General features: G+C 41.1%; 2 protein-coding genes across 6 annotated transcripts; one reads left to right on the top strand and one right to left on the bottom strand.

The window, feature by feature from the left end:
- Positions 1-186: 186 nt before the first annotated feature.
- Positions 187-2044, top strand: LOC110052536 (uncharacterized). 2 transcript variants are annotated; one of them, XM_020758663.2, is made up of 2 exons: positions 187-287; positions 976-2044. In XM_020758663.2, exons 1-2 carry the CDS (start codon positions 281-283, stop codon positions 1974-1976), a joined length of 1008 nt encoding a protein of 335 aa, XP_020614322.2. In that variant the 5' UTR covers positions 187-280; the 3' UTR covers positions 1977-2044. The 2 variants fall into 2 exon arrangements, with proteins under 2 accessions (XP_020614322.2, XP_020614323.2); XM_020758664.2 differs by having other exon boundaries at positions 217-287; positions 979-2044.
- Positions 2045-4914: 2870 nt separating this feature from the next.
- Positions 4915-14541, bottom strand: LOC110052588 (uncharacterized). 4 transcript variants are annotated; one of them, XM_089284817.1, is made up of 9 exons: positions 13819-14541; positions 13337-13476; positions 13199-13253; positions 12066-12361; positions 10104-10353; positions 7978-8272; positions 7535-7647; positions 7088-7283; positions 4915-5572 (listed from the first exon to the last, which is right to left on the bottom strand). In XM_089284817.1, the coding sequence occupies exons 4-9, from the start codon at positions 12359-12361 to the stop codon at positions 5508-5510; spliced, it is 1215 nt and encodes a 404-aa protein (XP_089140943.1). In that variant the 5' UTR covers positions 13199-13253; positions 13337-13476; positions 13819-14541; the 3' UTR covers positions 4915-5507. The 4 variants fall into 4 exon arrangements, with proteins under 4 accessions (XP_089140943.1, XP_089140937.1, XP_089140933.1 ...); XM_089284811.1 differs by lacking the exon at positions 13337-13476 and having other exon boundaries at positions 13181-13253; XM_089284807.1 differs by lacking the exon at positions 13337-13476 and having other exon boundaries at positions 13194-13253.
- Positions 14542-15742: the final 1201 nt, after the last annotated feature.

Genomic DNA, 15742 nt, shown 5'->3' with positions numbered 1-15742 from the left:
TGTAAATGTCCTTTGGCGTCCCATATATATTATAGCCTAGCCTATCGCTTGCTGCGAAGGCTTCTGTACCAGACCTGGAAATATAAAGTTTGGAGAAAATATATACCTCTACCCGGCCAGACCCTCGTCTGGAGACTATCAGAAATATTCTATGAAGTACCTAGACCGCTGATGTACCGACGGCGCCTTTCGATTGACCAAACAATGTTTGACCACGTGCGGCACCTTTCTCTGTTGTTTTACAAAAGACGCGTATAACTACAGCAGACTGCTTGGAAATATGGAAGGTATTGATTTGATCGCTTTTATTTTATAGTAGTACACTGGAATCGGTAGTGACGAGTCTTCTAGAAACAGTTTGCTTGAAGTCCGGGCCCCGTAACGTACCGAAATTAAACAACTTCGAAAACTTTAGTTGCATGTTTTGGTTGTCACGTGTTGTGCAAGAACATGTCTTTTCTATCAAAGACGTTTTATCTATATCATCTATAGGAACTTTAGGAAGCCTTCTTTCAGGTTCAGCCAGTCATGCATTTGGCTTGTTAAACTTGCGCTATGTTGTGTGCGTAGTTTCTGTGATAAATATATGTCGGTTCTTAGTTCATAATGCTTGTAACTTATTAGTTAATTACTATTATGAAAAAAGAAACCCTGTGAATTTGTCGGAATGGAAGAAAAAAGTAGGGATGTGAACAGGCAATATTGTTGCAGGTATATCAAGTTTGATGATAAATGTTTTTTTAATTTGTATATGTTCAGAAGCTTCTAAACTTTTACCAACTTTTTAAGAGATGCATAATAATTGTTATCATTGGCAGATATACGGGCCTTGGAGGCCCTGGGGGGTCGGGATCCCCCTTATTCTGGGTAAAAAAATTACAGAAGGAAGAAAAGCTGGCAGGGCAAGCAACACCCCCTCCCCCCCGTTAGCTCAAGGTCTGGATCCACCACCAATTATCCATTGTTTTCTTTCAGCAGGCAGTGTAATGAACCAGGATATGCAGGGTTCTAATGGTAATGTAATCAACCATTTGGACACCGTTACACCAAGCGTCGACAAGTTCCAAGGTGGAGAATCTGCAAACAGCCTGCAGTGTTACTATTGCATAGAATGCAACAAGTTATTTAAACTTAAATCTGAATTGATCGAGCATCAAAGATGGCACTCTAGTGAAAGGGCATTTGTCTGCAAAGAGCGTAACCAGTTTTTCAACTACACCAGTTCTCTTTTGGAGCATTTACGCACGATGCACTCTGGAGAAATGACATTATGCAAACTCGCCGAAATCACCTTCGGGTCAAACCCAGCTGTCCAGTCATCTAAGAACTTACCATGTCTTTATTGTCCAGATTGCAACAAACTATGTAAAAGTAATTCTGAATTGAAAAGACATCGAAGAATGCACACGGGCGAGAGGCCATTCACCTGTGAAGAATGCAACAAAAGGTTCAACTATAAAAGCTCTCTTTTGGAACACTTGCGTGTGCATTCAGGAGAAAAGCCTTACATATGCACTGAGTGCAACAAGTGCTTTAGACAAGGGTCAACTCTGAACCGGCATAAGAAAATACACACAGGTGAGAAACCTCACAAATGTGAAGTCTGTGGGAAGTGCTTTTCTGCAAGGAAAGGCCTTAAAGAACACAAAGTGACTCACAATTGCAAGCAGCCATTTTATTGTTCCAAATGTCGCCAGTACTTTGTAAGAGAGAGATCTCTGCTCAGGCATAACAGAAAGGAACACTCCAGTGAGGAACCAGCCCATGATAGACTCGAGGATGACAAGCCAGACAGATGTCTTCAGGCCGGCGGTGGCATTAAAAATGGTGATGAGTTTGAACAAATCAGGTCTGCAGAGATTGTAGTTAAAGTGGAGAAACCAGATGAGGAGGCATTGAGCCTTGAGATGCTAGTAAAGTCCAGTGAACTTCTGAATGATCTAACTGCAGAAGTCAATAGGGATGCTCAAGAATGAGGTGGAAAAAGTTCTTAGGTTTCTTCAACAAGAACTGGGCATCAACCATGGCCATCTTCTTCTCAGGGGGGGGGGGGGCAGGGGATTCCCATATAACAAGGACGGGGGTGCTAATTGTATCTTTAAAGGTTGAAAAAGTGGGTTTGATACCTTTCAGGGTGCTCACCCTAAAAAGTACACAACAGGAGCTTTGACAGTACCTTTCAGGGTATTGAACAGAAAGAGTCAATTTCAGTTACTGCGTTGTTTGAGAATTGGTACCTTACAGGGTTAGAAAAATTTCAAGCCACCCACAAAACAAGATCTTGGTACCTCTTGGGGCTTCTTTTCAAAATTTACAACAAGCACCCCCCCTCCCTTTTGTGAGAGAGTTCCCCCCCCCTCCGAGGGGGCATCTTCTATCTAGATAATGCCATTTATGAGCTAACTTGCATTACATTGTTGACCCTGTTGTTTAATATTATTTATGAAGTGTCTGATTCTGTCTTGTCACATGCAATGTGGTGTTAAAAATGTTGATTAATTAAAATCTGCATGTATTAATACATAATTTGTTTAACATGATGTGAACAAATACAATTTCTTTCTTTTGTTTCTTATTCTCTTTATCTATGTACAGTGCATGAAATATTTATATACAATCTTGAATTTTCTGACAGTTTGCCAGGGCACATAAAGTTTTCTTCTCTTTTCTTCAAGATGAATAAAGCAAATTAGTGGATATGAACTTATCATTGTAATGCAGAGTAGCTGAAGCCTGCAGCAGTTAGGAGCTGTACATGTGACTTAGTTTTTCAGTGACATGTTTTGTTTGGATAATGGCAGACATTTCAGTCTATTCGTAAGCATTGACACCAAGAGATACAACACTAACATGCCATTTCAGAAAAAATCTATTCTTTACTCATGAAAGGTTTTTGGTTTGAAACCCACTAGCCTGCATGGCAGGTAGGAGGGGAGGGAAAGGGGAAAAAACAAGCATGTGAAGCGCATGATGGTAGGTCCCTCCTCGAAGCTTGCTCAATTCCTCCTGTGCTCATTTCGACCCTTTTCCTTCCCTTCTATGGCCTGCCATGCAGGCTAACCACCCACGGAACCCCTCTGAAAATTACAGTTAAGCTTCCTACTTTCTTACAAGGAGTAGGAATGGATATGTTCTGGAACTGCACAATACAAAGCTGTCATGGTATGTATGGTAGACACTCGTGATGTTCTTCTGCAAACTCACAAATATATTTGGTTCTCCAGTTATTGACCTTTTAACAATTATTCCATAACACTGTGGTGGATGATATCATAGGGAAAAAGTTGATGCATGAAATGTGAAAATTAGCTAAAGGACAAATGAGTTGTGAATTAAGAGTAAATCTACTATGAAAAGTGCAAGTGACAAGTAAATTTTGTCAAAATTTGGGAGTGAAACAGAGTTTCTGCCCTGCCCTCTTTTGCTACTAATACTCAACAAGACAGGTTGCACCTGGCTGGCCTCTCATATCCAACAAGCTCAAATGGGATAACACCCGAAATCTTGGCAATTATTCCAGTTTAAAGGCCAGAAGACCACTGTTGCCAGCTATGGTGTTGGGTATTGTATAATGGCTGACAGTCAATGGTTGCAAAGCAGTGGCCGATCTAGGGGAGCCCCTTATTTTGTGTGAAAAAGAAGAAATCAAAGAAAGAAGAAAAGCCTGCAGGGCAAGCAAATCAACCCCCCCTCCCCCCCCCCCCTTAGCTCAAGGTCTGGATCTTGCACTGCAAAGGCAGTTAAAAATTCTGAAAATACAGTTTTGCAAAGGAAGTTTCTCTGCTGTTGTTTAGATAAGTCTATCCCAGATTCCCAGGACAACACTCAATCAGTGGTAGATCTAGGGGAGGCCCCCCCCCCTCTTTATTTTGGGTGAAAAAAGAAGAAATGACTGAAGGAAAAAAAGGTGGCAGGGCAAGTAAATCAAACCCCCCCCCCCCCCCCTTAGCTCAAAGTCTGGATCCGCCACTGTCAATAATCACATGCTCATTAACCACTTAAGAAACAGTAAGAAATCTGGGGCGAGTCTCATCTTGCAATGCCTTGTGGGACTGTTACTGGGGAACAAAACAACGGTCCCACAAGGGACCGCGAGACGAAACTTACCCTAGGGTCACAGCCCGCGCGAAAAAACGAGAAAGCCTGGCCTCAACGGATAAGAGCGTGGCGCCAAAAGTGAGGGGAGGGCAGATGGTGAAATGTACACTGTTCCACTAACTTCCTATGTACATTTGCGCGGCGCGTAAATTGTCACCTGTCACGCTGTCCTGACGCACTCATTTTTGCACAAGTCACGCACACTTCCACCCACTTTTCTGAGAATAAAACGATTATAAGTTCTATGTGTAAGCAGGTAAGTCAAAAACATGAATCAATGTGACAATGGTCACTGTATCAAGCGAAATATGTCTGATAATTGGTTCCCCAATTACCTTGGCTTTATACTTGGCGCTCCCAACAGATTTTTGAAGACGTTTGGTTGCAACATCTGCACTAGAATGCTAAAAACGTCCTCGAATTTAAAACTCGACCGCGTTCAAAAGCAATCCCCAAAGGTACGTTTCCGGTTTCAAGGAAGGTAGATACCGTTTAGAGAAGTATGAACACCAACGAGACTGTGTCAAAACACAGTGCAAGACGAAAACGAGAAGTCACCAAGTGTTAAAGGACCGTGGAAGAGAGTTGAGTTCAAATCTCAATGGGTGTGGGACAAACGAGAGAAAACATTTAGTGAATTACACGCAAAATTAGAGCAGGTTCAAATTCAGTGAGAGCGCACAATCGAGCACTAAGAGTCGATGAGCCGAGTCCTCGAGATCTAGCAGTAGAACACACAAGAGGTTCAGTTAAATTCCAGCTACTTTCAACTCTTTTTGTGAAAAAGACTTTAGAAGATAGATAACAACAGTCGCAGTATTTAAACACTCGCGAAAAATTTTTATTTCAATTTTTGTTTTTTTTTTACATTTTTTTCTTTGATTTTTTAAACAATTAAGACCAACACTAGCGTAGTTTAATAGCTTTCTCAGCAACTTGCTTTTTGATTGGACAATCAACGGGCACACGAACGTAAAGATGTCCATCAAGCAATGACACTCGGCGCGGTTGGCAGTGCAAGTTCCCGCCAAAACTGGGGCTGTCTTTCCTCAGGTCACGTGTATAACACGGATATTGCGCATGTACAAGAACTAACACCACCATATTACATGCTTACGAAAATTGAAAAGAATAAACCGATAACATTATATTGTATAGGAACTTTTATAGTAGCCACACTTAAGTATTGTTTATGTTTTACATTTGTATCAATTTTAAGTTCAATTGAAATAGGTGTGCGCAATTAAAAGTGTGTGCACTACATGTAATCTACATAATATTCATTCTAACTAACTGTCTCTGTACTACTTAGTTGTATGACGTCAAATCCATTCTTTTCAAAGAGCTTCCTTTGTCAGTTTATTAGCTCTTATCAACAATGCATTTTGAAGTAGCCTGCTTCTCTCCCATCATTCATTCTGTTCTGGGTTAGCCCAAGCCTTCTCAATCTCTTCCCACTGTTCATCAGACAAACCTGTGAAGTAAATTTCTAGGAATGATTTTGTGGTAAAAAGGAAAACTTGTCACAGTGGCTACTTTCCGCTCTAACCTGTATTCCCTCACCTAATGCAAAAGTAAAAATCCAAAAAACTGAACTTTACGCTAATGTGCCGGTGTGTATGGCACTGCTTGTCTTCTCACAGGTTATATCCCCATGTCCTCTCCCCCTCCCCAACACTATCCCTCCTCCCGGGGTAACTTCGATTTGCCCAAAGAAAGAATTCGCTTGATCATTTTCAAAGAAACTCGATCGATAGAATGCGATCCAAGAATAACACGATCGTTAGTTTTCTTTGCATTAGTTCCGTTTGATGCAAGAAAGCAAACTCTTTCCAACGTATTAACCAAACTTTAAATCAAAGTTTAAGACACAAACGATTGTTTTGCTCAAGTGTTTTCATTTCTTTTATACTGATCAATAACAAATTTTTCATATCAGCTTTTGTTTTTCCTCCCTTCTTTTTCAGGGAGAAGCGGTAAATTTACTTTTGAGAGGTGCTGATAGTCTAAACAATAGAGAAAACAATACTGCGAAAAATTCATTGTTTCGATGCTCCGCCGTACTTCAAGTTGATGAGCGGTGTCATATTCCCTACGAGAAAAAGCACTCGTTTATCTTAACCAATGAGACTCACCACCTCGCGTTTATTTGAATAATAATAGGCAATATCACAGACCTAAGATATTTTAAGAACTGTAAGTAAATGTTCCGAGAACAATAGGCATTCGGCGCGATGAGCTCGAGATTTCTATCACGTGATAGTTGAGAGGGCGCTACGCGAGTCAACTATCACGCATAGAAATCGAGAGCGAATAATCTAATTTTTTTGGTATAAGTCTACCAGTCGTTCAAAACTTTATCTAAATCCTCTTCATAGACACTTCGAAAATGCCCAGAAGATTTATACTAAAACAATTAGATTATTCCCTCTCGATTTCTATGCGGATATCTGACGAGGGCTGCGCCCTCGTCAAGTATCACGCGATAGAAATCTCGAGCTCATAACCTAATTGTTTAATAGAAACACGAAAGAAAGTTGGGGAGAACGAGAAATGCTGTGGAAACACGAGCCGTTAAGCGAGTGAACGGCTCGTGTGTCGACAGCTTTTTCGAGTTCTCCTAAACTTTCACGGGTGCATGTGCATGTTTTATATTTCTTTAATAGTAATTCAGTTGGACCGAGTGGAGTAGTCAGGGAGTAATTGGGCGAGTAATTACAAAATCGCATCGACACAGAACTTTTTAAGAGAACCTCTTTAGAACGAAAAAGTCATAATTGTAAAAACTGTGGTGAAAATTATGAACTGGGAGTGGCGTAGGTATTTAATCACAAAAAATTGAAATCGGATACCTATAATTGGACACCCATGTGATCGGAAACCAATTACGTGACAGATATCCGCACAAAGAACCAATCACGATCGATAATTTTTTTATCGACATTATAATGCACAAATAGCTAGCGTTTAACTTCTTGCGGCTTCTTACCATCAATAAGCTTAAGAAGTATAGCGTATCCCTGAATCTTTTCTACTGTTTTTAAAGATGACAGATCCACGGTGTAAATTTTGCCGGGAAGGACCTGGCAGTAAATACTCTGAAGAAAATCACGGTCTTCATCTGTAAGCGGCTTGTCATCGGGTAGGGACAACGTCATCTTCTCTGTGGTTAGAGCTTCTTCAAACTATACAGCAGTGAGTGAAAAGTTAGAAATATGGCTGCAAAGGCGGAGGGAGGTAGCCAAAAAAATATGGCGTGATAGGGGGGTCACTCAAAAGATTCGAGTTAATATTGCCAAAGAATTTCCACGAAGATACAAAAATGTTACAACTAATATCGTTTATCCCTTCTATATGAAATATTCGCACTCTGTTCCCACTAATGTTTCCATTTTGACGAATGAACCGTACTACGAATATCAAAAATCCTTCGTACCCACTTTAGATACTTTTTCACTCGCTCTTTACGCTTTTCTCTATCTTCAGACTTCAGCAATATTGCCTCCTTGATGATATCCAGTTTCTTAGAATCCTCGTCTGTCAAGGGAGCTAATAATTAAGGGCATATTTGTCAGTAGAACAAATGACAAATTAGGTCAAATTAATCGCTAAATTTGGCGCGAAAGGTGACATGCCCGAGAAATTCAATCAAACAATTCTGTCTGTTCAGATATATTAGTGACGCGGGAAATGAGGCAAAATCGTTACGCGGTCAAACACAGTGCTGGCTGTTCCATCTCATAATAAAGCAGGTAATTTAACGGCGGCTTTACGGAACAGTTAAGCTGCTATTTCGCGCTGTTGTACGAGCAATAGCACAGAGAGAGTTTATTTAATAGTTATCTCTAACTTGATGTGAAAGTCCGTGTATGTGTCTACCTGCCAAATTATTGTCCTCATCCTCAAACGCCAGGGCAGTTTGGCTGTTCTCTGTATCGTGTTCGTCGCCAGCAGCTCTGTGAACACTCGAGCCTGCAAACTCTCCCGGCGGAAGTTTCAATTTTCCCTGCGCCTTATCGTAATCCACAGGAACAAATTTTAAATAAACTGGGCCGCGTGTGTGTCTCTTTACCGCCTTCGGAGGAACGGTTTTCTTTTTAAAATAACCCTTTGCTTTAACTTTGAGCTGGGGAATAATCGAGACAGGAACATTTACACCTCCATCTACCACCACCTGGAACAAAAAACAGCAAGAAATTAAACATATCGCTATCACCTCCCCCCCACATTACACTACCCCCACCCCTCCACGCGCAACCCCGGTCGAATTAAGAAAATCCAAACTTATAGTAAACAACTGAAACCAAGATATAAACAATAATATTAGCTCAATAAGACTGACAAACATTTACTTCAATCATTCAGGATTTTGCTAGCCCAAACGAGGGCGCTTATCAAGGAGAGCAGCTATTAGGGACGGGGCGGCTTAGTTAGTTTTCTGCTTTGACAGAAACATCTGACTCTGACTGACTGAAGTGAACTCTCGGAGACAACTATCAAAAACTCAAACCTCCATAACAATAGGAGCTCTCATAATCATAACATAACACGATTTGCTTCGATTTATTATAATATAACTATAATATATAATCTGAATATAACATTCAGATGAGAAAGCAGGGTACATAATTCACTCTTCTAATCAGTCTATTCTGCGGCAATTTCCTCAATGCCCTTTCGCACTTAAATGGTGCAAGAAAACTTTCTGGATTGGGCTTTTATTGGAAGGGGACGCTTATTGGAATAGGGGACGCTTGTTTGAAAGGGGCTCTCAATTGACTAGTGGGCGCGTATTGGATGGGGCGCTTATTGAAATAGGGAACACTTGTTGGAAGGGGGCGTTTATTGGACTAGGGGACGCTTATTGAAATTGTGGGCGCTTATTGCAATAGGGGACGCTTATTGGAATGGAGGACGCTTATTGAAATTGTGGGCGCTTATTGGAATATGGGACGCTTATTGGAATGGTGGGCGCTTATTGGAAGGGGACGCTTATTGGAATAGGTAACGCTTATTGGAATAGGGGACGCTTGTTGGAAGGGGACGCTTATTGGAATAGGTGACCCTTGTTGGAAGGAGGCGTTTATTGGAATAGGAGACGCTTGTTGGAATTGTGTGGGCTTATTGGAATTGTGGGCGCTTATTGGAATAGGGGACACTAGTTGGAAGGGGGCGCTCAATTAAATAGAGGGGGTTGTTGGAAGGGGCCGCTTATTGGAATAGTGGGTGCTTATTAGATGGGCCGCTTATTGGGATAGGGGACACTAGTTGGAAGGGGGCGCTCAATTAAATGGTGGGGGTTGTTGGAAGGGGGCGCTTATTGGAATAGTGGGTGCTTATTAGATGGGGCGCTCATTGGAATAGGGGACACTAGTTGGAAGGGGCTCTCAATTGAATAGTGGGCGTTGTTGGAAGGGGGCGCTTATTGTAATAGTGGGTGTTTATTAGATGGTGCGCTTATTGGAATAGGGGGCGTTTGTTGGAAGGGGGCGCTCAATTGAATAGTGGGAGCTTATTGGAATAGGGGACGCTTATTGAAATTGTGGGCGCTTATTGGATGGGGCGCTTATTGAAATAAGGGACACTTGTTGGAAGGGGGCGCTTATTGGAACAGAGGACGCTTGTTGGAAGGGGCGCTTCTTGGAATAGGGGACGCTTATTGAAATTGTGGGCGCTTATTGGATGGGGCGCTTATTGAAATAGGGGACACTTGTTGGAAGGGGGCGCTTATTGGAACAGAGGACGCTTGTTGGAAGGGGCGCTTGTTGGAATAGGGGACGCTTATTGAAATTGTGGGCGCTTATTGAAATAGGGGACACTTGTTGGAAGGGGGCGCTTACTGGAATAGGGGACGCTTGTTGGAAGGGGGCGCTAATTGGTATAGGGCGTGCTTGTTGAAAGGAGGCGCTTATTGTTATAGGGGCCGGGGCGCTTTTTTAGAATGGGGCGCTTGTTGGAAGGGGAGCATTAAATCGAAACATTACATTGTGCAGTTTCGTCATTACCTCACTCTGTCTCTTGCCTTCAAGTTCAAACCGTTCACTATAAATGACGCTATAAATGAGGTACAGTTTCTCATTTTCAACGCGTTCCATCGCCCTGGTGTCGAGCTCGGTTCCTTGTAGTATGCTATCCAGGTCTGGATCGTTAAAGTACTCTTTGTCCAATTTACCGAGTTTCAACTCTCCAAGATCATAATTAATCTTCAGATTTCCCTCCACTATGTCAGCAACCTGAACTCCAAATTCCATGTAACTGCAGATATTAATTACAATATCAATAGAAAATAGAAAGCATGTAGGGAATTATATTGGGTGTGTAAATCCAAGGAAACTTCAAGTGCTGGAATAAAAACACCCAGTATAAATCCCTTCTAAGTATAAGAATGGGACCGCACAAGGCAAAGAAAAATATTTGACCTTGGCGGGACTCGAGCACACGAGCTCGAAATCAGACCATAGTTTACTGCGCCTTCAATAATATGCGGACTCTAAAATTCAAAGCTCAACCGACAAATGCGTTTTTCGCTACCGTCAATCAAATGTTTGGCGGCTCCTTCCAGTTTCCGACTACTACCGAGCGCGCGGTAATCAAATCATTGAGCAAAGTTCAGACAACGAAACAGTGCTCGGTTGTAGTCGGAAGCTGGGAGGAGCCGCCGAACATTTGATTGGCGGTAGCGAAAAACGCATTTGTCGGTTGAGCTTTGAATTTTAAGAGTCCGCATGTTATTGAAAGGCGCAGTAAGTTACACAGTTTCAGAATCATCAACTACAGTACTTATGAAGAAGAATGTTTTCTGCCAAAATAGTTGGAAAAGTGTTCTATTAAAATCTCGGATAACTTCAATCAAACTAAGGGTTGCCCACCAAGCTTTATACTGGTTGAAAAAGTTGTTTAACTGAACCAACAAAAATGCAGTTTTCTTGCCAACAGAACTCGAAATTAGTCGAAGGAAATAAACTATGTGCCAAAGAATAGCCGCAACTTACTTTGAGTTAAAGTCTGTCATTCTTACCCCATTTAAAGTTTTCTAGTCACTAGTCCCGTAACCACTGTGATTGTATGTTAAACAATTTAAGGAAGCTAAATTGCTATAGTTTTTATCACTTTTTGTATCGCTGGAACAAAACTGAGACAGCATTGTTTCAACAAGGGAAACGCCGTGCCTTTACACGGCTGAAATTGCAACCTAAAATTGGTTGATACGTCCTCTTCCAGTCCAAAAAGTCGGCATCTTTTTTTTTATCTGCCAGACGTTTCAAGTGCAAAAACTTCTGGTTCGACATAGAATTACGCTTTCAAAGAAAAAGAAACATGGCAGTGAACTTTTATCCCCAAGAACTTCCATCCTGCATTTTTCCTGCATCCTGCATCTTACATTTTTAATTATTATAATTACGGTCACCCAACTAGTTTAGCTTTTTAGTTATTTTGGGTGTCCCACTACTGTATGTACTGTACTGTTTATTTATATATTTATAACCATAATCTTGTAAATTCTTTTAGTTGTTTACAGTAGTAGAAATAAACTGTTCCTGCCCGAGCTCTAAAGGTCGGCACACACGAGGGGACTGGTCCCCGCAACTAGTCGCGGGGACAAGTCCCAGCGTGTGAACTGGCCATTTTTGCTTCAAAATCTAGTTGCAGGGACCAAAGTTTGGTCCCTGCGACTATTCTCACGAATTCAAACCAGTTTAAATTTTTGGGCCAATTCCCTGCGACTTGTTCCTCAGAACGCTTCGTGTGAACTGTTCGTGGGACAAGTCCCTTCGACCAGTCCCTTCGTGTAAACTCTTCAGGGGACTAGTTGCAGGAACTAGTCGCGCGCGCAGCGAGTAGTCCCCTCGTGTGTGCCGACCTTAAAGCAGAAAGAAGTTATAAACCTTGTGTGCGCTCGCCGGGTTCATACGCTACTGTACCGGAAATTAAATTTTTCAAAGCGAGGACATGAACTGAACATTTACCTTTTAGGTGGCTCATCGTCTTCGTTATAGTCAGTTATTTCCAAATCATTCTGTGTTTGTTTCTTGGCGTTTACGCGCTCAAAAAACTCTTCTTTTTTGTCTTCCTTTACATAGTACTCTAACCCTGCAATGATTTTAAATTCGGATTTTTTGAACGGCTTCTTCCAAATACTCCTCTTTTGCTTAATCACCAACCCGAATGGCTTTACATTTGACGAACTTGTTCCGTGGGGAAGAGGGTAATAGTTATCGCCAAAGTTGTCATCTGCAAATGCTTTAAGCACCTTTCTAATCATCTGATAGAAAGAAAAGAACAACAAAGCAAAAATAATTAGTATGGCTTATATACATGTGAACTCACAATCTCGGGCAAAAGAGCTCGGACACCAAGCAAGCAGTTCTCCCCTCCCCCCACTTACAATGTTGATAATCTGGTGATTTTTTCCCCTTTTTTTGAAAAAAAAGCACCATTTTCCAACATTGATTAGGGGGGAAGGGGGATACGTGATCCAGCTCAAGTGTCCCAACTACTTTTGTCCGGGATTGCAGATTTCACCGTAGATTTCCAGGATTTCCCAGTGGGTTCATTCTAAATACGAGTATGGGGATTAAGCATCTGTGCATATTAGTTCAGTCTAATTTCATTCTGAATGTTTTCTTTTGAAGTTCCCTGACTGGCTCCTTTCCGAAGTCGCTCAACCAATTATAACTTTCAGTTTAAGTCTACTGCAAAGGGCGTGTGCGTCTGTGAGTAGGTTGAGCCTTCTAACGAACAACATAGAGACAAGATTTTGAGCTATTTTTGATTTCACATTTTCTTAGTTTGCGAAAAATCTGGCTTAAAGATTTCACTTCCGAGTTACCCTGTGCCTCTGTTTCAAAATGAGTCCTCGTGCAAAATGAGTTTGATTTGCATGAAAATGAACCCGCAGGGGAAACACATTTTCATATGAATGGTTTTGCACGAAGCCTCGTTTTGACACAGAGGCAAAAGGTAACTCGGTAACAGCCTATTATATTCTGGTTGCATTTTCCGACATAAGCTTTATTACTTCCGGGCGAATTTGCCTCCCCCTCAATTAAAATTGCCTTGCCACCATTACTATGATACAAACTGTTTTCTTCGACCTTGCCTTTAATCTCCTCCGTTCTCCGTCAGATAGTTGAGGTGTTTATTTAGATTACAAACTGCATAGAAGAAAACAATTAAGCTCACATGGATATTAAAACATGACAGTGGAGTTTGAGCTGTTTTATTTAAAGCAGGATACCTTTTAAGCTTGGGCGGTTTTTGCTCCATTTCAGACCATGTTGTGATACTCTTGATAATTCTAGCTTTCAAATTGCGTGTATATGAATGAATAATTTTTAGATGGATAAAAGAGCACTTGTTTGGAGAATATCACGTGGTCTGTAAAGGGAAAAAAAACAGCCTAAGGTAAAGAGGAATATTTTAATTTCGTGCCAAGGTTTATAAATATTGAATCAAATTCCCACACAACTGCCTATGACATTCAATTCCTACAGATTATTATTGAAAAGTCTCTGTGATTATACCTTCTCTGGAAATGAACTACACCGCCAAATGTTTATAAGCTTACAAGTTCCGCTTCAGAAGTACATAAAACTCAGCACATCGTAAATGGAAACAAGGAGACATTTTCTGCAAACTATATCATTAAAACAATCGTAAACTGAACCTAACTAAGGACCATAGTATTTTGAATTCTATTCCACAAGAAGGTTGACTTACCGTTGAAGATGAGCGCGACGTGTCGACCGAAACTCGCAAAATTGATTTCTGCAATTCAAATCTGTGTTCCGCTGAAGGTCACTGAACAGGAATGTCATTAAACGCTTGGCAGACAAAATACTTTGTTAAACCTCCCAACTCAAATACGTTTTCCGATTGGAGGAGAACGTGTCACGTGTCGTGGGTCAAAACTCAATAATTCCCTGGAGCGAACAAAACTCACTAACTCCCTACTCACTAACTCCCTAGGGAAACAACAACTTGAACTCGCAAACAACAACTTGAACTTTCGACTCGCACGTGATCGGGTCGTGCTCCTTAAAACCGCGGCAAATTTGAGAGCCAGTCGGAGTCAAGCAAATGATTTCCTTGTATTTTGTTTTTGTATTTTTTTTTTTTTTTGCGTTGGAAGGTATAACAAAACACTCAATGACTGGTCCCGCGGGAAACAGTGAGTTTTGTTTCCCCTCGACCTCAATGTTTCCCTCGGCTTCGCCTCGGAGAACACTGAGGGTTTCGGGGAAACAAAACTTAATGCTTCCCTTGGGGCCAGTCATTAAGTGCTTATTAGTAAGTGAACCTACAATGCATTGTCTTTCACATTCATGCTTAATAATAGGGTTGGGCTCATGAGAGGTAAATATATAGAGGATATTACACGGTGGCGAGAAGATATGAATTTTATGTTCGCGTGGCAAGAACAATATCTCACGAGTGAGCGAAGCGAACTCGTGAGATATTGTTCTTGCCACGCGAACATAAAATTCATATCTTCGAGCCAACGTGTAATGTTCTTTTTGTTATATGGAGAAACCAATTCAACAAAAGCAAAAGGCGGGAATCGTGACTTCATTGAACGATACGACACTCACAAAGGTGACATACGGAAAATATGCCACTCGGGTCCCGGATGAAGTGGCGTATGGAATCTACGAGTGGTTTAGTTCCCAGTAAAACACTCTTCTCCATATAATAAAATGGTCTATGCAGCATGCCTCGACCTGTTCACAAACCATTTACCTTGTCGCGTTCTTCGAGATCGCAAGCAAACTTTTAAACGAAGTGGCCTGGGGAAATACTTTTCACGGCCGTTTCGCGGTTGCTCACGCGCTGGTGCTCGAAGTAAAAAGCTATTCGCTGAAAAAAATGTCTGTGGACCGAAAAAAATTATAAACAGCATATTTGAAAAGAGTGCTTCCAACCAAGGGCACCTTTTCAGGAAGTACAGGAATGAATGTAACCTAAAAAATGTGTCTTTTTTTTCAAGATCTTAATTTACACATTATTAGTTACTAGCTGTTTTCTTTTCGGCTTTTCGGCAGTTACCCACAACGCAGACTTGATTTATTGCGAGTGTAGGTATATTGTAAGTGGATAAAATGGAACTCGTAAGCTATATTGACTCAAGGACTTGGCGAGTATGACAATAGAATGGAATTTTGGGAATTTTATTTACAATTTCCCTGGATTACTAAAAACATCCGCTGTTGAACATGCGGAATAAATCCTTACTAGAAATGTCAAGCTGACCGCATTGTGGGGCAAGGGATCGCTTAGTATGTGCTATATATTGTAACTAGAGTTCTTAGTTTGGGGTATTATTCTACTTAAAGAAGCACAGTCACTGTTTGCGCATATTGAAAAGTTTAGCCTCAATTTTTTCAAATTTGTCGTTTGTAATCCGTGTTAATCTTCTCCATCCTTAGCCATCCTTGTTCCTTTATGGTTTATCATTATGTCTTTGGTGTTTTTCTATCTTATTAAACTGTTATTTTCAGGTTTCCTACCATTTAAAAGTAATTTTGTATGTAGCCAAAATAACTCAAAATACCGTGACTGAGCTCCTTTAATCAATTCATCAAACTTCCAATATAATAGGGCCTTTTCCGAGTGCCTCGGTTTCAAAACGAGTCCTCTCACAAAA

This window comes from Orbicella faveolata, unplaced genomic scaffold (assembly GCF_042242905.1).
Source record: "Orbicella faveolata isolate gen_17 unplaced genomic scaffold, um_ofav_v1 contig_1, whole genome shotgun sequence".
Taxonomy (NCBI): Eukaryota; Metazoa; Cnidaria; class Anthozoa; order Scleractinia; family Merulinidae; genus Orbicella; species Orbicella faveolata.
Note: the sequence above shows the minus strand (reverse complement) of the source record. Positions and strands in the feature narration are given on the sequence as shown.

What these genes read in the sequence shown, in the direction of transcription:
- LOC110052588 (XM_089284817.1), bottom strand. Translation starts at nt 12,361, where the DNA reads ATGATTAGAAAGGTGCTTAAAGCATTTGCAGATGACAACTTTGGCGAT. An exon ending in AAGGCAAGAGACAGAGTGAG is followed by an intron (nt 8,273 to 10,103) that starts GTAATGACGAAA and finishes TTTTTGTTCCAG; the next exon opens with GTGGTGGTAGATGGAGGTGT. An exon ending in TGAGGACAATAATTTGGCAG is followed by an intron (nt 7,648 to 7,977) that starts GTAGACACATAC and finishes CTTAATTATTAG; the next exon opens with CTCCCTTGACAGACGAGGAT.